This window comes from Anolis carolinensis, chromosome 1, assembly GCF_035594765.1.
Source record: "Anolis carolinensis isolate JA03-04 chromosome 1, rAnoCar3.1.pri, whole genome shotgun sequence".
Lineage (NCBI taxonomy): Eukaryota > Metazoa > Chordata > Lepidosauria > Squamata > Dactyloidae > Anolis > Anolis carolinensis.
Genome location: NC_085841.1, coordinates 64,339,909 through 64,361,065, shown reverse-complemented (window position 1 = coordinate 64,361,065; position 21,157 = coordinate 64,339,909). Strand labels below are relative to the sequence as shown.

The 21,157-nt window shown below is 39.2% G+C and overlaps 1 protein-coding gene across 6 annotated transcripts in view; it reads left to right on the top strand.

Annotated features, from left to right (window-relative positions):
• The first annotated feature begins 1,539 nt into the window (after positions 1 to 1,539).
• The window catches only part of fam120b (family with sequence similarity 120 member B), a 36,662-nt gene continuing 17,044 nt past the window's right edge, over positions 1,540 to 21,157 (top strand). For 2 of the 6 annotated variants that reach the window (XR_010004503.1, XR_010004497.1), the window contains exons 1-5: positions 1,632 to 2,004; positions 9,451 to 10,507; positions 11,789 to 11,969; positions 14,788 to 14,883; positions 19,739 to 19,911. Coding sequence is in view for 2 of the 6 variants with exons in the window: in XM_062975866.1 (XP_062831936.1) it covers positions 9,488 to 10,507; positions 11,789 to 11,969; positions 14,788 to 14,883; positions 19,739 to 19,911 (1,470 nt within the window). In the remaining 4 variants the exon portion in view is untranslated. The other 4 variants (XR_010004502.1, XM_062975866.1, XR_010004507.1 and 1 more) reach the window with 4 other exon arrangements.

The window sequence follows — 21,157 nt, the reverse complement described above, 5'->3', positions numbered from 1 at the left end:
GGAACAAACTTGGCACTTATATCCATCATGTCCAATTTAAAATAATGGCAGCATTTGGGGAGGACATCATAGGATGATGGGAGTTGTTGTCAACCCCACATCCAGATATCAGTGTCAATCCCACCGATTGTGAATTTGGATCAAATTTGGCACTTATATCCATCTTGACAACTTCAAATAACGACAGCGTTGGGGGATGATATCAGAGATGATGGGAGATGTAGTCTACCCCACATACAGAGAGCAGTGTGAACCCATCAATGGTGAACCTGAACCAAACTTGCCACTTATACCCATCATGATCCAAACTAAAATACTGGCAGGGTTTGGTGGGGACTGATAGAGAATGATGGGAGTTGAAGTTCAGCCTAATAGTGCTTGTAATAAATGTCATTAGAAAATGGATACCCAGGCAACGCTGGATACCTAAGCTAGTAACATATATATGTATAAAAGATTGCTATATTTTTAGATGAATTTTCTCTGGGCTGAAATTTAGGAGGAGTATCCTGTGCCTTGAACTTGTTGACAATTTATGTATTTAAAGTTAAAGAATCACAACGGCAAGGTTGCGGTGAGTTTTCCAGGCTGTATGTTCCAGAAGCATTATTTCCTAACGTTTCTCCCACATCTATGGCAGGCATCCTCAAAGGTTGTGACGTCTGTTGTAAAATAGGCAAGTGAAGTTTATGTATCTGTGGAAAGTCCAGGTTGGGAGAAAGAACTCTTGTCTGATGGAGGCAAGCGTGAATGGTGGAACTGGCCACCTTGATTAGCATTAAATGGCCTTGCAGCTTCAAAGGCTGACTGATTCTGCTTCCTGCCTGGGGGAATCCTTTGTTGGGAAGTGTTAGCTGGCCCTGATTGTTTCATTTTGTTTCCTTTTGGAAGGCATGATAGGGAGCCCAATGACAGAAACAATGGATAATGTATTTATTTAGGAAAAGGCCTAACTCAAGTAAGCATAACATGTATATTAAAGTATCAGATTGGTAGGTGAAATGTGAGGGCTGTATATTAACATACTCGTTAGTAGCCATATGTACAGCTTGGGCATCCTTGATGCATTATTCTGAAAAATGAAATGCACCAAAATTATTATACATTGGGTGCATCTAAACCAGGTATGGGAAAACTTTGGCCCTCCAGGTGTGTTGGACTTCAACTGCCACAATTCTGGAAGTTGAAGTCCAAACACCTGGAGGGCCCAAGTGTGCCCATGCCTCATCTACACTGCAGAATAATTGTAGTTTGACCCCACTTTAACTGCCCTGTAGCTCAATGTGATGTGAGGCACCAGCATAATACTGCCTTCAGAATATGTCCATGAAACGTAAAATCAATCCCGTGTTTAGACTGGCACCCATCGCTGGGGTCTCTCTTCTATGTGGGCGAGGACGAGAAACATGCCCCGCCACCGAATGGGAAGGTCACGTGATTGACCAAACAGTATATTCACCGAGCTGGGGAGAAACAGAGGGGTGAGAAATAAGGAAGTTTGCGCATGCGCAGTCTTACCCCTTTAGTGTGCAAAGAGGTGCTTCAAATGCAGCTCGGAGTACAAGTGTCTTCCGGTTCTAATTAGGGATAGGATACAATCCTCGTTTACTGGTAGGAGAACATGCAGGGCGCTTTGGGAAAAGCTTGAGGAAAGAGTGTTGTGGCAATAGTAATAGCCAAGGCCCCAGCTACACTGCCATTTAATGCAGATATATGAATCTACACTTACCATATACTACATTCTTTGTGTTGTATTATTTACATGGGCTATATTGCATTACTATCGATATTATTTACGCAGGGGAAGCATTGTTTTAATCTTCATTTCTCAGCACTGTCCCCAAGGGGAGCGTGACAGCTCTCCTAGGGTTTCCTTCTCAGCGCTGCCCCGCACATGGACGGCTAGGAAGGCGAAGGGGAACCGCAAGTGTGTTCTCAGACGCAGTCGGATTGGAGCCCTTGGCGTAGCAGCTCCGAAGAAAAGCGAGGCGGCCATTCTGTCGGGTCAGTGCCGCCAACGGGGAAGGAAGTGGGTAGATGGGGGTTTTTTTTGGCTTCCTGGCCTTGTTGGCCATAGCAACCTTCTCAAGCCTCCTCAATCTAATGTTTTGCCTGTTTATGTCGTCTTTGGTTTGCAGTTTTCTTAGCTCTATGTACTTGAGGCAGTGGGAGGGGCTGCAGACCATGTGATTGATTCGGGGACTGTTTAGAATACAGGATGACGGTTGAGGAATGACAGTTGAGGCCTGAGTCTGTTAGAGTACAGAAGTCAATGGTAGAACTTAGAAGTCAGTTGAGGCTCGAGTTCCTTGGAAGTAGAACAGTGGTTCTCAACCTTCCTAATGCCGCGCGACCCCCTAACACAGTTCCTCATGTTGTGGTTACCCCCAACCATAACATTATTTTTGTTGCTACTTCATAACTGTCATTTTGCTACTGTTATGAATTTTAATGTAAAGATCTGATATGCAGGATGTTTTTTCATTCACTGGACCAAATTTGGCACAAATACCCCATACGACCATATTTTAATACTGGTGGGTTTGGGGAGGGGCTTGATTTTGTCATTTGGGAGTTGTAGTTGCTGGGATTTATAGTTCATCTACAATCAAAGAGCCCCTTGAACCCCAGCAACAATCTAATTGAGCCAAACTTCCACACAGAACTCTCAGGACCAACAGAAAATACTGGTCTTTGGTGACTCCTCTGAACCCCTTTCGTGACCCCCAGGTTGAGAAATGCTGAAGTAGACTGTATAAAAGAGAGTTGTACAGAGCAATATGGTTTTAAAGAGACTGGTAAAGATTATAAGTTAAAGATAAAAACTGAAATGTTTTAAAGTTTAACCTGACAAGAAATAATAATATAATAAATTTTTATTTATACCCTGCCCCCTCTCCCCAAAGGGACTCGGGGCGGCTTACAACAAGTAATAATACAAAATTATGAGCATACATGATCAACAATAACAATAACCAAATTATCATTTAGTGCAATTTAAAATCTCATAAATATTAATAAGGAACAGTTTCAAAACTATTTCTCCTGTACAACCAATTTAGAGTTAAAATTCACAGTATCAGAGCAATTTAAACAAATAGTCTTATAAAAACAATGCAAGTATATATCACAATTTAACCATCCATTCCTGTGTCTGATAGTTTCCAGTGTAATCTAGCCATTCTCATGAAGTTGTGAGCAAAACAAACATGTTATTTTAAAGAAGCCTACTTGAATCTTTGTCTGCTGAGAGTGTGTAATAGAAACAAGATATTTATGTGCCCAGTGATTATCCATTACCCAATAAACTAAAGGAAACTGCTGAAACTGCTAGCCAATAGGTTATGATCCTAACAGATCATAATCCCCAATAGGTTGTGATCCTAACAGGTCATAATCTGTAGTGGGCCAGTAGGCCTCCTCCGTATCTCTCGTGGGTTAGGAGAGAGAAAGGGAGCAAAAACTCAGCTTCTAATAATATGATAGAACATTCTAACCACTTAAGATGCATCTACAGCAGGCATGGGCAAACGTTGGCCGTTCAGGTGTTTTGGACTCCAACTTAAGCGGCTGAGGGGGAAAAGGAAAGGGCCTGAGGCTGTTAGGAATTGTGGGAGTTGGAGTCCAAAACATCTGAAAGGCCAGCGTTTGCCCATGCCTGATCTACACTTTAGAATGAACGCAGCTTGATACCGCTTTGACTGCTATGTAATTCTGGGAGTTGTGTTTAGATAAGGCACCAGCAATTTGGGGCAGACCTTGCAAAACTACATCTCCAGTGATTCCATAGCCATGGCAATTAAAGCTGTGTCAAGCTGCATTCATCCTACAGTGTAGATGCATCTTTAATTTCAGCACAGCAGAAGGGAATTGGTTGGGTGCTGACCTCTTCCTGTTCTTTTTATACCTGGCACAAGAATTTGTGGAGTGAAAAGCAGTACTTCCCTTTTTAGCCTTTTAATGCTATGAAGTGGGTCCCCAGTATCCGCTGTGGATGACAAATCCACAGGTCCCTTTATATATACAATAGTAGAATAAAATATAAAATGGCAAAATCCAGCTTTGGATTTATTTTTTTAAAGAATATTTTCAAGCTGTGGATTGTTGAATCTGGATCCTCAGAGAGTGCATTTGCACTGTAGCATAAATGCAGCTTGACTCCGCTTGAACTGCCCTGGCTCAGTGCTGTGGGATTCTGGGGATTATAGTTTTCCAAGATCTTTAAAAGCCTTCTATGCCAAAGAGGGCTGGTGCCTCACCAAACTACAACTCCCATTTTCCCATAGCATTGAGCCACAGCAGTTCAAATGGGGTCAAACTGCATTCTGTCCTCTGATCTGTCTGAGCAGCCAATGCATCAACTGTGTCTCATTCATGTGAAATATGATGCTGCCCATTGGGACTTTGGTTTGTATGAGAAATCTGCCCAAGTGCTATCCCCCATAATTTTTCTACCAATTGCACTATGTAACACTATTTTTATTCCTGGATTATAAATCTCATTTCCTAATTGGTTCTATTATGAAAACATGGAAAAAGTTTATTAAACTGCAAAAACTTTGTTTATGCAGGACATCTTACAGCACATTTTGTGATAGTTTTTCAATGAATATCTTATCAAGTCTCATTCAATTCAACATAGTTTGTGGCAGCCACAAAAACAAAGTTTCTGGAGTATAACAACTACTTTAAAAGTAAGTACTACACAATTAAACAGAAAATAACACTTGTAAACCAGGAACAGAAAATGTTTCGAATTTTGTTACATAGTGAGTTGAGAATAATGACACCTCTGATTATGAGTTGTATTGTTATTAGACTTTGGACTCTAGTGTACGCTAGGATAAAGCAGTTCAGGCTAGAGCAATGAGTTATATGTTCATAGCTCAGCCCAGGCATGCACTTTCCCTGAACACTTTTGCAAATCACTATTTTCTATTTTTCCACCGGCTTATTAAAATGATGTGTCTAATTTTGAATTAATTTGCATGGTGATGTTCCAAAAAAAACACCGATATCCCTCAAACGTGTGGCTTTTCCATGCAGAGATGAGACAGATACTATCAAAAGTTATTTAAATTAGAGAAATCAACTTCTGCTTTCTCAGAGGACCAGAAAGCTGTGTTGCACAAACATGGGAATAATCAAGAGCTCAAAAAATTCTTAAGGAAAAAGTATTTGATACTGAACAATTTCAGATTGTTTTTTTCAGGGTGTATGGAAGTCTCATGCATAAACGTTTTGCAATGACTCCTATACATTTTATTCTGGGTCATTTATTGGCTCTTGGGATAAATAATACCATGCCATTTATAGATTCTAGGGGGGTGCACTTCCAGATTTTACATGGACACCATGGATAATAATAATGATGATGATGAAGCCTATTAAAATCAAGGACCTCTAGCCCAAGCTGGAGAATCCCGCTGTTGGACCTGGGAAATGCCTAGAATTGGTATATTTTTTCTGGCATGAATAAATGCAACCACAAATTCTGGCCTTAAAAAAAGAGTGTATCACCTCCCTTTGAAGCATTCAGGAATGGGATATACAGTAGAGTCTCACTTATCCAACATAAACGCGCCGGCAGAACATTGGATATGCGAAAACGTTGGATAATAAGGATTAAGGAAATGCCTATTAAACATCAAATTATGTTATGATTTTACAAATTAAGCACAAAAACATCATGTTTTTTAAAAAATGACATAAAAATGCAGTTCAATACATGGTAACGTTATGTAATTAACGTATTTACGAATTTAGCACACAAACATCGCAGTGTATTGAAAACATTGACTACAAAAACATTGATTACTAAAAAATTGACTACAAATAAATATAGAATTGCATAAAATAAAGTTACAGTAACAACATTGTCGCAAGTTAAATCCGTAAAAAGTTAAGTCCTTGCTGGCCAGAGAAACAGCTGTGGATCCGGGCAGGAGGCAAACTGCATTGGATAATCCAGAATGTTGGATAAGCGAAGGTTGGATAAGTGAGACTCTACTGTACTCCCAAACAGAAGGGGGCTTTTAAGCTGATTTCAAGTTTTTTTCATTTTTGAAGGGCACTCTATCTTGGCAATCCATAAGATCCCAGGAAAGCCTCAAGGGCAGAAAATGGGCCCTTGTGTCCAACACAGTTGCTTCCTCCTGCCTCAAGGTTGTGACATATTTTTATTGAAGATAAGTTGAAATGATGGGTACAGTTTTGGGAAATATTTGTCCTTGCTGCTGTTTTTAAACTCAAAATCCTTACACAAGTGGAATATCCCTTGTCCAAAATGCTTGGGACCCGAAGTATTTCAGATTTTGAAACACTTTAATTTGCATATATGTAAATAATGTGATATCTTGGAGAGGGGCCCCAAGTCTAAACATGAAATTTATTGATGTTTCATATTTACTTTATGCACATAGCCTGAAGGTAATTTTATATAAAGTATTTTAAATAATTGTGTGCACCAAATACAGTTTTGTGTGCTTGGAACCATTAAAGCCTCGTGACTTGAAGGTTGGGTTGCTGACCTGAAAGCTGCCAGGTTCGAATCCCACCCGGGGAGAGCGCGGATGAGCTCCCTCTTTCAGCTCCAGCTCCATGCGGGGACATGAGAGAAGCCTCCCACAAGGATGGTAAAACATCAAAACATCCGGGCTTCCCCTGGGCAACGTCCTTGCAGACGGCCAATTCTCTCACTCCAGAAGCAACTCCGGTTGCTCCTGACACGAAAAAAATTAGAAAGTCAGGGCGTTACTGTCTTGGCTACACAGATAATTTGGATTTTGAAGTATTTTGAAATTTTGGATAGTCTTGCAAACAGTATAGTCTTACATTGAAACTTTAGATGTTCTTCACACACATCAGTTCTGGACTTGGTTAAGTGTGCTGTTTCGAATCCTAGAAATTTAAAGGGCAAGAGGGTTGTATAACTAAAAAGACCGTTGTATCTGTGCACAAGCTTCCTGATAGTTTTGCTTTAAACTGCTTTCCTTTTGAGCATTACTGTGCGAAGGAACTTGTAAATTGCAACTTGTGAACTTGTGAAGGACAGAGATTTTTAAAGTGTCAAGCTTAGAAGCAGCTTTTGAAGTTAACTATCCTTCATCACCTCTTTGTAGTAGAACATACGAAATGCAACACTTTGGAGGGAATTTGTAATTGAAAATGTGAGAAATCAACAGTGAAAATTATAAATGGCAACCTAATTAAAATGTGCAGTGATTTTTTTTTGTTATTTATGTAAAATGAGTGGGAATTCGTTTTCACTAACATTAAACAAAGACAAGTAAGTCTTACATAATTGCAGACTGGGATTCTGATATTACCTCTTTGGGAGTTAATTTCGCGGTTTAACAAGTGGTGTGTCTTAATTTACCACTCAGTTGAGATTTCTGAACTTTGTGTTACTAGGAGGGAGAGGGAGCCAGATTTTACCGTTTGGAGCTGGCTTTCTAATTTCAACTAATGGGAAGGGGAGGAAGAAAGGGATACAGATATGACAAATAAATCCATAGGCCAAGCATCAACTAGCTGCTTCCGGGTTGTCAGACCCCAGTTGGAATTTTGACTCCACCAGCATGAACAACAGTGGTGTATTACAGACTGTTTTCCAATAGTCTGATCAGTTTTGAAGGTAGTCTTCCAAGGAGTTTTAATGTCTAATGTCCAAGGAGCCTGTGTATTCTTCCATGCTCCTCTTGAGAGCATAGAATAAGCTGTTTTTACAAATTTTACTAAAGCTATTTTTGGACGATAATTCCCAGAATCCCCCAGCCATTATTTTTTTATTTTTAAATGTATCAATTCCCTCTTTCCATCTTTTAGTCTATGTAGCCTAAACTAACTAACTAAAACGTAGGAACATAGCAGAGGGGAAAAACATAGCACCCTTAAGACTAACTGGTTTTTATTTTAATAATAACGTTACATCTGAAGAAGCTTATAGCCATGAAAAATGGTCCTAAAAGGAAAACTGTTTCAAAGGTGATGTCACATTTCTTTTCCCTCTCCACCTTTCATTATTCTTTTTATTCTGCAAGAAACTATCATGGATCTATCATTCTAAAGTAACCTAATATTTTTCCCTTCTAGTTTCATGTCCACTAAATCCTATGGAAGACATAATCCCCAATATCACAGACCAAAACTGGGGCATGTGTGGCCAATTAAGTAGCAAAAAGTTATGAATGAGGAAGCACACAAGCCAGGAGAGGCTGCAGCAGTTTGCTTGTGGTTAAGCTGACTGGGAAAGACAAGATTCTATCATGTCCTCTCATCTCTTTCTCTGCACAAGAAGAGAGGACTAAGATTGAACTCAGTTTGCAGCTTTTGAAGGAAGCTGAATACAAAAGGGAAAGGTAGGATGAGGAGGGAGAAACTGGGACAGTTCAAAGGCAGTTGAAAAAGTGGGATATCAGAAAATCAATCCAAACTATACATGCCAAATCAAAACATTTAGGATATGGGAAGGCCAACCATGTTGTGGGCCACTGGTTTTGTTTTTACTACCCCCTCTTCCTTTGTCCCATGCACTGTCTTTTCTCACAGTGGCTCCGTAAAATTAGTTTTGATCGAGCATTGAAAATGTGTTGCATTGGGGAGAATTGATAAGCTGTTTGTTGTGTTTTTCTCGCAATAACAAGAACAACTTTCCCATGTTGCATTGGATTCCATTCAGTTGACTCAAAGTCCTTCCCACACACCCTATGTAGAAAATTAATGTGTACTGCAAAGGCAAGTGCAAAGAGAGAGAGAAAAAAAGGAGAGAAGCAGGGTGGGAGAGCAGGCTGTTCTTCTGGCTTCCCTTTCCAGGATAGCGAGTCTTCAAAGATTTCAAGAGAGTTTATTTCATCTTTTTCCATTGTGATCTCTGTGGTGCAAAAACGTGATAGTGTTAGAAGACTTTTAATTATGCCAAAGTAATTTCAAATGCTCAAATAGTCAGCCCTCATACCCACTGGAGCCAGGAGTAGAAAATGGAAAAACTTCAATACCCCCCCCCCCTTTTTTTTTTTTAACCTGAAAGAACATCTCTCTGGGAATCTTTGGCTCCCTCAGTGGCTGTCTGTAGTCAATAACTAATAACTAGAAATGTTTCCACTTGGAATTTCTACATCTGCTAGCATGATTCATGGCCAGCTTCTGACAGACTAGTGAACCTAGAAATGGCTAGAGAGACTGTGGCCCCTTCCACACTGCCATATAATCTAGTTCAAACTAGATAATCTGGATTTTATACAGCAGTGTAGAAGGGGCCTAAATTAAGCAAATCTACAAATAATCAAATCTGCAAAAGTTCAATCCACAAATGTGAAGGGCTAACAACAAATGAATTACATTTAGCAGAATATTTCATGAGAACCCTAAGTCATATCTCTCCCACAATAGTGTGTCTACATTAGTGATGCTGTCCTCCAAATAAATGTTATATGTTTCTTCTTCTTTTAGATTACTGAAGAAATAGAATTGTACATATCACCCAAGCATGGGAGTTAGAGGCTTGCACTCGTTTATGACCAGTGCCTGCCCAGAGAGTTGTGCAGTAGTCAACCTGAAAGAAATGGCAGAAAATCACTGCAGGCAGAATCCTGGATCTGATCCTGTTATTGTGGTAGATGCCATGTCTTGTCTTCGGCATTGGTACACACCAGAGTCATGGGTCTGTGGTGGCCAGTGGCGTGAATATCATTCCAGTCTGGATGGTTTCATAAAAGCTTTCATGGCAGCTGGTATCAAACTGGTGTTCTACTTTGACGGAGTGGTGGAACAGAAAAAAAGAGATGAATGGGTCAAACGAAGATTGAAAAATAACAAGGAAATTGCCAGGATCTTTCAGGTTATTAAAGCCAGTAAGCAACAACCCAGGAGAAGCATGTTCTTTATTCCATCTGGGTTGGCTACTTTTACACGCTTTGCTTTGAAGACTCTTGGACAAGAGACAATATGTTCATTGCAAGAGGCAGACTATGAAGTGGCCTCTTACGGACAGCAGAACAATTGCATGGGCATTCTCGGAGAAGATACAGACTACCTGATTTATGACACCTCTCCATATTTTTCCATTAATAACCTCTGCTTGGATAAGCTGGAAACCATCATGTACTCAAGGCAGAACCTCTGCAGGAACCTAGGCCTGCAAGTAACTGAGCTTCCCCTTTTGGCCTGCCTCCTTGGCACAGATACTGTTCCAGAGTGGGCCATGGCACAGTTTCGGAATCAGTGTGTTGCATCATATGATGTAAAAAGCCAGGGCTCTGGTAAAAAGACTAGTGTAATTCCAGCAGTGGCACATTATATTTCAACTCTTCCACGTTCATATGAGAGTTTGATCGTGTTGGCAGAAAATGTGCCTTTGGGATTAGACAAGTCTATACTTTCCAAAGGAATAGAGTCTTATCTTCTACCAGGGCAGATGTCCCCATGGCTCCTTTCTGACTTTTCATATCACTCAGCAGCCTCTCTCAAACAAGATGTGCCTCTGTGCTTAGATCAGGAGATCTTTCAGGTAAGTCAGCATTACATTAAAAATAATAATAATACCACTACTGCTAATAATTTTATTCTTGTATAAAGAATCTCCCCAAAGAGACTCAGGGCAACTTACACCCGGCACAAAGTGCCTAAAAACATAAAAGAAGTACAGTAGAGTCTCACTTATCCAACATAAATGGGCCGGCAGAACGTTGGATAAGCGAATATGTTGGATAATAAGGAGGAATTAAGGAGAAGCCTATTACACATCAAATTAGGTTATGGTTTTACAAATTAAGCAGCAAAACATGTTTTCCAACAAATTTGACAGAAAAAGTAGTTCAATACGCAGTAATGCTATGTAGTAATTACTGTATTTACAAATTTAGCACCAAAATATCACGATGTATTGAAAACAGTGACTACAAAAATGTGTTGGATAATCCAGAACGTTGGATAAGCGAGTGTTGGATAAGTGAGACTCTACTGTACATCTAAAATAAAAACACAAACACAAGTTGAATAAACCAAATAAGTATATAAAACCACAACTTAAAACTCAATTTAAATGGTGGTGCAGTTGGGGCGTGAATGCTGCAGTCTGAGGGAAACCCACCCACAGAACAGTGGCTGATACAGAACTTGGTGTCAACATCATGGATATACAGTATGACCCCCGTACCTACACAAGCTATATTACCAGACTTTGTATGGATACGTGAAACTATAGATAAAACAACCCTATTGAAATGAAGGACTTTATAGAGTCATATTGGGAGAACTAGAAGATGCCTAGAGATTACATATTTTGTCAGAATTTGATCACAAATACAGGGGTCATACTTTATGAAGTTCCCTTGGGACTGATGCTGGTAATTGTAGCAAGCTTGATTTTTTTTGTATTTCTAACTGAGGTTCAGCAAACAGTTGGTTTGGTTTTTTGGTGTGACATTGAGAATGTAACTGAATACTGGGTGTGCATAAGGGGAAAATGTTAATTGTGTACTTCTGAACTCTGACAATGGACATAGCTATCTAAAGAGCCCTTTGTAAGACTGTTAACTCCAGCTTCTAAAGTTACCAGCTGCACTACCAGCTGTTGTACCTTGACTGTTTTATGTACACATACATATGATCTACACATGTTGTTTGATTATCATTCCCTTTATTACCTAAAGTACTTAGTTTTTAGATAATTTGTCCTTCCTTTCTTAAATCCCCATTGGGCTTCCAAAGCTGTAAAGTATAAAATGACAAGAGATGGCAAAATGACTACATAGCCAACAGATAAAATCTTTTGTTCACCTAAGAATAGATTGCAAAAGAACAGCACGTGAGAGCTGAAAGCTACATGATATACAATGTCCTTAGTGGCAGAGAGGTTGAATGCAGCAACACACTGGAAGATGAATATGATACAGAGCTTCCCAGTCAGGCACATGTATATTGCCTTGTGCGTCAGCATATCTATTCCATCCTGCTGGAGTCAGCAAAAGGTAAGGAGAGCACTGGCTCACATTTTTATTTCCCAGTGGTTTTTGGAAGATATTTGTGAATGGTGCAGCAATTTTTTCCTTGAATAGGCTCACATCTGTATGAAATTTAGGTATTGGTGCTGTAGGCAAGTCTTCATGGAATTAGCAGGGAGAAGCCCATTAGAATACATTAAAATCAGAACGGTGTGCTGATGCATTTTTGAACCTTTTAAGGAGATTGTTCTTTTAAGTGTCCCAATAAAATACTGATGAAAGCTGTTAACAATCAAAAAGTGAAGCAGAACAATTATATTTAGACTTGCTTTGTAGGTTTCAAACATGGAAACATTAGTGTTTCTTCTTTTTCAGTAAAGCTCTGGAGCCAACCCACACTTTGTGGCAGTGCAAAAAGCTGAACTTGGGCAGTCTAGTAACAGGTCATTGCACATCCTTTTCCCCTGTCTGACTTAGCAGTGACCACTAGACACGAAATTGGTGGTGGCCATCAGTCATTTCATTCAGTGACTCTAGTCATAGCAATGAAATGATTGGAGAAGAATGGGGGGAAAGGAGGGAGCTACCCCCCCCCCCTTCATGTTGTTTTGTCATTCTGGCTAGTGTCATTGGACGCAATGAGTAATGGCCATTGCCAGTTTCTTGTCCGATGGTCACTACTAAACACAGAACAACATGAGAAAGGTGGCTGTGGTGGTCTTGCAGTTCCAAACAGTGTTTGGTGCTATTGGGTCATACGGACGGCATCAGTCATAGGGGCAGCTTGGTGTCATGCAGTGTAGACACCTGCCAGCCACTGAGCTAGCTCAATGTGGTCACTAGTGGCATTGACCTAGAGTTTCCCACTCAAGATCATCATTACCATTTGTGGCATGTGTAGATGGCTATCAATTCTTTACAGATGTGTTGGACTGTGGTTCCCATGATGTCTAACCCAGCATGGCTATTGTGGCTAGGGATTATGGGAACTGTAATCCAAGACAGTAGGGAAAGGCAGGCTGTGGAAATCAGACATAGGAAAACCAAAATATATACAGGTTACATTACTGTGCATGGAAGTCATGAGAGTGTTTGTTTAGCTTTATTAGGAAACCACAGGAAATTCACAGTTATGAAATGTTTCCTCCTGGTGCCATCGGAATGGAATGAAATGTTTTGGCAACACTCCTAATCTTCATGATCTGGTCAGAAAGGCTCAGCATTCTTATACTTGATTTTAAAATACTTTGGGTCCCAAAATAAACAGTAAGGGGAAGATATCAAAGAGTCCATATACAGTACAAATTTAAATTGATTTGAAATGGGCTAAACTGGGAAAGACATCCAATAAACCCTGGGAACTGCAATTTTATGAGTGTGTTGAGAAAAATACCCTGGCCTGCCATTTTCATAGAACTGCATTCCCAAAGTTTTGTCCTTGAGAACGATGATTGCAAAATAGCCTTTGAAATATTGTAGCCTAGGCATGCTCCCAATAAATACAAAACCAACAGACAGCATATTGGTGCTAGTCTATAATTACAAACATTTATTGGCTGGTGCAGTGAGCATTTTATCTGTGTTTTCTTATATTTAATTGCTTGTAGACCCCTACATGCCTGCTCAACATGGTTGCTCATGTTTTTTATTTTATTTTATATATGAGAATGTGTTACCTGGTGAATTGTTGATTAAATATGTGACCTGCCTATGGAGGAGGGTAGGAAGCAATAGCTTCATTATTTTTAAAAACTTGCCATTATCCCAAATAAAGACTGATCTCATGAAAAGCTGTTGGGATCAGTAAACTGAGCAAACCTTTCTGGCAAAAGGTTATATTATTCCATTGGACACTACTATTAGTAAAGTGTCTTTGAAAGATAAAGAGCTACTGGTTTCTCTTTATCATTCAGTTTCAAGGTCTGGCTGTTTACTGCCTTGGGGAATCCTTTGTTGGGTGGTGTTAGCTGGCCCTGATTGAGTCATGTCTGGAATTCCTCTGTTTTCTGAATGGTGTTCTTTATTTACTGTTCTGATTTTAGAGTTTTTAAAATACTGGTAGCCAGATTTTGTTCATTTTCATGGTTTCCTCCTTTCTGTTGAAATTGTCCACATGCTTGTGTATTTCAGTGGCTTCTCTTTGTAGTCTGACATGGTAGTAGAGAAACCATTACAGGCTATTCAGTACTAATCAAGGTGGCTAATTGAAACATTCATACCTGCCTCAAACAGATAAGAGTTATTTCTCCCACTCTGGACCTTCCACAGATACATAAACCCTACTTACTTTGTTTCCAACATACTTCACAAACTCTGAGGATTCCTGCCATAGATGCAGGCAAAACATCAGGAAATAATACTTCTGGAACATGGTCATACAGCCCAGAAAACTCACAGCAAACCAGTGATTCCAGCCATGAAGGCCTTCGACAAAACGTAAAGATCTATGATTGAATCATTGGGAGGTACACCCACACAAGGAGTTACTCTTGCCTGAGGGCTCTTCTGCAATTGGCAACAAAACCCAGTTGATAAGGAAATAACCCCGGGAAAATTGTCTGCATTCTTGCTCTCATCTTTGCACAATATCATTGTGCTTATTTTGACTCTTGCATGATCTGTACAAATTCCCCTTTGAAAGAGCTCTGTTGGAGTGTGGATTACTGACACCAACCTGCCTAGACATGCCTTTGCCAAGATTTCTTCCTTATAGGAATGCATTCTTAAAATTTGTACATTCATACAGTCATCCTGAAATCGCACTTATTAACCGTTTCCAAATAAAACACATTTGGAAAATTTCATTTTTTACTTTAACTGATTGATCCAGTGCTCATTTCTTTAGATGTCGAGGGAATATGTCCTGTGGTAAAGGAATGGTTTGTGTATCCTGGGAATCCTTTACAGCAGCCAGATCTGGTACAACCCAAACAACTCCCAGGTAGAGTGAAATTTCATCTTGGTTTTAAACTTGCAATTACTGTGAAGTATTTAACTGTTAAAAATATGTAATGATGGTTAGATTCTTAGTTACTGAGGCGTTTTAGTCCTGGAGATCCAGACAGTTTAGAAATGTCAACTTACGTAAATACATTTATTTTTGATATGTTTAGTATGCCAGGGTGTCTTTATAACCCCCTCAGGGAGGCTTAAAACTTATAATAACTATAAACATCAACCAGTGGAATTTCACATGTTGAAAACAAAAGAACGGCAGTTCAGTAATGAAAGCTTCATGGCAGCTAGTGCAGTGTCCAAATAAAATATTGAAAAGAAACCAGATATAATTCTCATATTCAATTATTCTCACTGACTTAATGAATGATACATTGATTTTTTTTCTGGAAAGACTTTCCACGGTTAGGGTGGCACTCTCATCAAAGCCCTGCTCCTTTGCCTGCTTTTATAGGAGATCTTCATTGCTGCACAGGAGGATTTATGGGAAAAGGTGCATGAGCTTCAGCTATGAAAGCATTTATGGACCACAAATACCATGTCATCTTTTGGCCGGAAATACCATTTGAATCCAATTTTTTCAGCACTCTGGTTCTCAGAACTGTTTAGAAAGGAATAGAACAAGAATATTTTCAGTATCCTGGTGATGTCACTTCAGCAGACTATATGTTAGGCGTTAAACCAAAATTGTCCTATGGGAAAACGTTAGTATGGTTGAATAACATTGTCCCAGCATCATATACGTACTTCATTAGCGGAGGTCTGTCTGTGTAATCTGAGCAGTCCCAAGGAGAGCCAGTAGATTGCCACGATATGTAAAGTGATTGATTTTTCTTTCCATTATAAGTGGAAGGAAATAGTACTTCACAGGTCATTTGGAAAGAGCTGAGCACATGCAACTGCTCCAGGGTCACTCTGGATTTCCATGGCTGAGCAAAGATGAGAACGTTGGTCTCCCAAGTTCTCGTTCCATTCTTAAATCCAGGTTTCTCGTTCACCAGCGGTTCACCAGGTACTTTGATGGGAAGCATTTTATCTCTCCTATGAGGGGTTAGAGCAGGTATGGGCAGACTTTGGTCCACCAGATGTTTTGGATTTCAACTCCCATAACTCCTAACAGCTGTTAGGCTGTTAGGAATTGTGGGAGTTGAAGTCCAAAACACCTGGACATGCCTGGGTTAAAGGCAGCAATCCCAATTTATCACTCTTGGAACTTTCTTGTAATAAAGAATATTCTTGCACAAAATAAAAAGTGCACTTTTTAAAATAAATATGAGGAACTTCAACCAAAACCACCTTGAAAATAAAGTCTTTAATACAAATCCATTTCAACAAAACTGGGCTTTTAAAAAACATACTAGGAGAGGAGAAGAGGAATTTCAGCATTTATTTTTAGTGTTCTGTTCCAAAACAAATATTTTTCTTTAAAATCTTCAGGCCATTTTTCCCATGCCTTAAATTTTACCATGAAGCTTTTATTTTCTTCTACATTAATCCATAGCATACCAAATAAGGACCTTGACAGCAAGTCACATTTTGGAATGCTTTGGTAGGAAATTAAACCAATCAGACTCATAAAAATGAATATCATATTTTTTTTACTGGTTCAAAGACCATTTTGGAAAATGTATAAATTTCCACCCAACTTTTTCCAACAAGATATTTTCTCCACCCATTTTTAAGGGTAACTAAGATACAGATGAAATTCTGCTCCACTGAAATTAAAGATATGCTGCTCCTTAACATAGTTGTATTATACAGTTTCTAGGCCCATCTACAGGTTTTTCATATAATTTTTTTTCTCATTCATTCATTCATACATTCGTTGAATTATCTATATCTTATCTTATACCCAAAGATCAATTTAAAAAATATAAAGCAATTAAGAATGGTAAAGTGGTGAAATAATTTAGAATTTCAAAACATATTGCAATATATAAAAAGTTTAAACAGCTAATGTCATGTATATATCGAGAGATCAAATCATTAGATCTCAAAGACTTTCATAAAATGTTTTATTTTGGCATCAAAATAAAACCTGATTCAATTGTAGCCATGTTCCTAAGGAAAGGTTGTTCTGGAACAGAGCTTTCAAAACAAAGAAGGTCCTCTTTTAACCTCCCATTGCTGAATCACAAATACTTCAGTTCTTGGACAGGTATATACAGTGGACTATTGGTATCTGCAGGGGTTGCCTTTCCAGACCTCCTGTGGATACCAAAATCAGTAGATGCTCAAGTCCCATTATATACCATGGTGTCAATATTTGCTTTTTGGATTTAAAAAAAAAATATTTTCAAGCCATGGATGATTGAACCTTTGAGTACAGACTCCATGGATATGGAAAGCAACTGTACATGGAGATATGCTTCTTCAGGCATTGAGGCCCCAAGTCATTTACACCTTAAATATTATTATCAGCTCTAGAGGCATATTAGCAGCTGATGCAATTGTTGCCACTATTCCATAGTATCTATCTGCTTAGCAGTGTAGCTTGTGCATTTGCATTAGCTGGAGCCTCCAAGTTATTGTCAAGGGCTGCCCCATATAGAACACATTGCAGTAGTCTCATACGGAAATAATTAGAACTTGAAGTACTGTTGCTAAGTGATTCCTGTGAAACAGCATGATATATTGATTTAACTCTGGAGTATAGTGTTTGAATCCCCGCTCAGCATTTTGTTTATTTATTATTCAAACTTATATGCCACCACTCCCCTAGGGCTCGAGGCGGCTTACAAGAACAGGCTAAAATCTAACAATTTAAAAACATCTTAAAAGCATCTTAAAAACATATTTTAAAACATGGAAGTCTGTTTGGTGACCTTGGGCGAAACAAACTCAGCCTTAGAGGAAAACAATGGCAAACCATCCCTGAATAAATCCAACAAAATCTCAGGATAGGGTTACCGTAAATTGGAAAACGATTCGAGAGCATGTGGCAACAAAGTTATCCCTGTCCAGGAAATGGTCTAACTGCTAGACCACATCTCAAACATTGTGAGTTACAGGGTCGTCTGTGTCTTCAATGAAAGAGATGGATCTAAAAACATCTCTGCTCCTTCATGGTGTGTGCATACCCTTTACGGGTTTGTCACATATCTGGTTCCCAAGCACTGTCATCCAACAGAGTGGAGATTTACCTTCAGTTTATCAGCCTTTCCCCCAGCCCCTTACAGCATTCACACAATGATCAGGCATCTACCCAGCCTCATCTAACCTCACAAGAAAGACCTGGGCCTCTTCAGCAAATTCCTAATGAATTCATATAGTGGCATCCTATAGCTATTGAAGTATGGGGCTGAACATAAGTTCCCCAATGCTACTCTATGAAAACAATGCAGAAACATTTTAACTCATGGAACTTACTTCTGAGTAAATAAGCCAGGGAATGCTCTAAGTGTCTTCCATGCTGGTTCCACACGGAAGAAAACCCGGGTCGGGGTGGCTTTCTGTCCCCACATCAGGCCGCAAAGCCCGTGCTTTCAGTGGTAGGCATCTAGATGCCCTCCTGGAACCTTCCAGGAAAACACCCAGACACCCTAAGCCCTTCCCCAGAAACCCTTTTAAAACCTTTTAAAAATAAAATAATTTACCTAGCCACCATTAATGTCCTGCCAGAGCACTCCTGGAATGTAGGAACAATGCGACAGGAGAAGGGGGGGCAAGGAGCAATTTTCCTCCTCATCCCTCCTTCTCCTGGCACATAATTTCTACATGCCAGGAGGACTCCAGCAACACGTTAATGGCGGCCAGGTAAGTTATTCCATTTTTAAGTGTTTCTAAAGGATTTTTTTGGGCGGGGAGGTTACAGCCCTCTCTAGTTGTCAATGGGTCCATACTGGATTAGACCCAGGTCTTTCAGCAAGATCCGGGTCTAATCCGGTACCAAATTAATTTGGGACAAAGCAGGGTTTAGAGAGAGGATAGATAGATGGATGATGGATAGATAGATGGATGATGGATAGATAGATAGATAGATAGATAGATAGATAGATAGATAGATAGATGATAGGAACTTTGTTATTGAAATACCCCTAATGGATTGTTCTTCAATTTTTATCTGCAGTGATACTTTTCCTTTTCATATATATTTGCATAGGAAAGCACATATCTTCTCTGAATTTGTGGCTTTAATCTATAGAAAGTCTTACCAAAGAATTCTGACCTGAGGGTGAGAGGCAAAATGTTTATTTTCTGTTTTATCTCTGTGGGCAAAAGCACCATTTGGTTAAGAGGGTTTTGTTTGCTAAGCAAACAAATAGTTCTTACACCTACTGTTTGACACCTCAGCACCATCATCATTTATAGTAGCCAAGTGGTTCATCCAAAGGAATGCAGTCTGTATGTATAATTAGGAAATAAAGTGAAAAGTGTTACCAAATTCAGTGTAATCACTCTCATTTCAGAACTGTCACTTTTGTTTTACTGAAGCACAACATTTCTATTGTTTCTAGTGAGAGGGTTTTTTTTTTCTAAATACAGCATACCAGAGATTGTCTTTGCATTTTGCGTTTATTTTCTAGTTCATTGGAAATTAAGTATGACATAAAATATGACCATTTACTATGTGTTGTAATTGTTTCAAATCAATGTTTTTAGCACATGTACAATATATTGTCTGAACTTCTATTGAAAACTGCTTTGGATCCCTTCGGGGGGGGGGGGGGGGGGAAGGCAGATAAATAAAATAAAATGGAAATACTTAATATAAATTGGGTTGTTGTACTTGCTATTTTAAGCAGGCAAGCCATTGTTTCCTGATCCAGCTCAATGCTCAATGGACAAAGCTTGCCATGGCTTGGTTCTAAAGTAGTTCAAACAGTGGATTTCTTTTCTAGGTGGGACTCCTGGGTTGAGATCTCTATGGCTCAGCAGGGATCTAGAGGCTGAAAAGCAGCGCTATCACACGTTTCTTGCATGCTTCCAACTGGAAGATGTAGCAGAGGACCTCCGGGCCTTGGGTGCCTCCACTGAAGCTGCCTGCTCCTTGCTGATCTACCTCACTCTACAAGTAAGGAACACCTGAATTTTGTACATAAGATATTCTCTCACACAGCTAGAGCAGATTAGCTCAAAATGTGTGTCTAGTACAGCTTGAGAGTTATTTTTGAGATGAGGGGGCAACTCTCCAAGAATGTCCCAACCAACATGGGAGTCTTGTATGGCACAGAGGACCTTAAGTGACAGTGTTGTGTGGTGCTGAAATTATGAGCAATTTTGGAAAATAATCTAAAGGAGAAATAATGAAGGCTTAACTGACACAAATACTTATATTTAAGGACGATATGAATTATAGTCAATAGAGCCACATAGGATGAAAATCCTTGCAGTGCATTATAACAGAAATTGCACTGGTACATAACAACAACAAAAGCAGATTTTGGGAGAGTGCATTGAAAGTGACTTAACTCTTCCAGCTCTCTATGGGTGCTTCTGCACTGTAGTATTAATGCAGTTTGGCACCACTTTAACTGCCGTAGGTCAATGCTATGGATTCCTAGGAGTTGTACTTTGGGGCACCAGCACTCTTTGACAGAAAAAAGCTAAAGATTTTGTAAAACTTTGCACACAGTGGCAAAGTGTGCATAAACAATATCTAATACATATGTGCTAATCCTTATTTGAGGCCAATGTGACCAGTACAAAATGTGGACTAAAATGTGTGTGTTGTTTCAGAGGATGTTCTCAGGCTCTCACACTGTATGTGGCTGTAACATCTATTTGTTAACCCTGGGTACATTTTTCATTTATATTTTATGCCAAAAATACAATTTCTTTCTACATTGCATACAGTACAAACTAAATCCCACACATTGTATTTTCTCATAAACAATAGTATGTTAACATGAAACTCGGTAGGTTGTTATGTTGTTAAAGGAGAGTGCTCCATATTTACCTCCTTGTAACTGTGTGTTTATTATTGCTTTGTTTCATTATCATCAATGATTTATGGACAAGACCCAAATAAACCTTTTTAGGTAAGAGTGAATCCAAAATATAAACACATGAAAGAAGAGATTGCATTTCTTACAAAGCACAATGGGCATTGTGGTTACCTGTATATATTCAGGTGTCTATCATAAATTTCTGAATAATACATGAGTGATATTCATTAAACAGAGGTTTGAATGAGGGCTGGTGAAGGCACTGGAAGTGAGGCAAAATAATTCAAGTTGTGACCACTTCTTTTATGTAGTTGGGATTCTAAATAAATTGAGGTTTTAAGTAAATGCATATGAATGCAAAACTGTCATAAG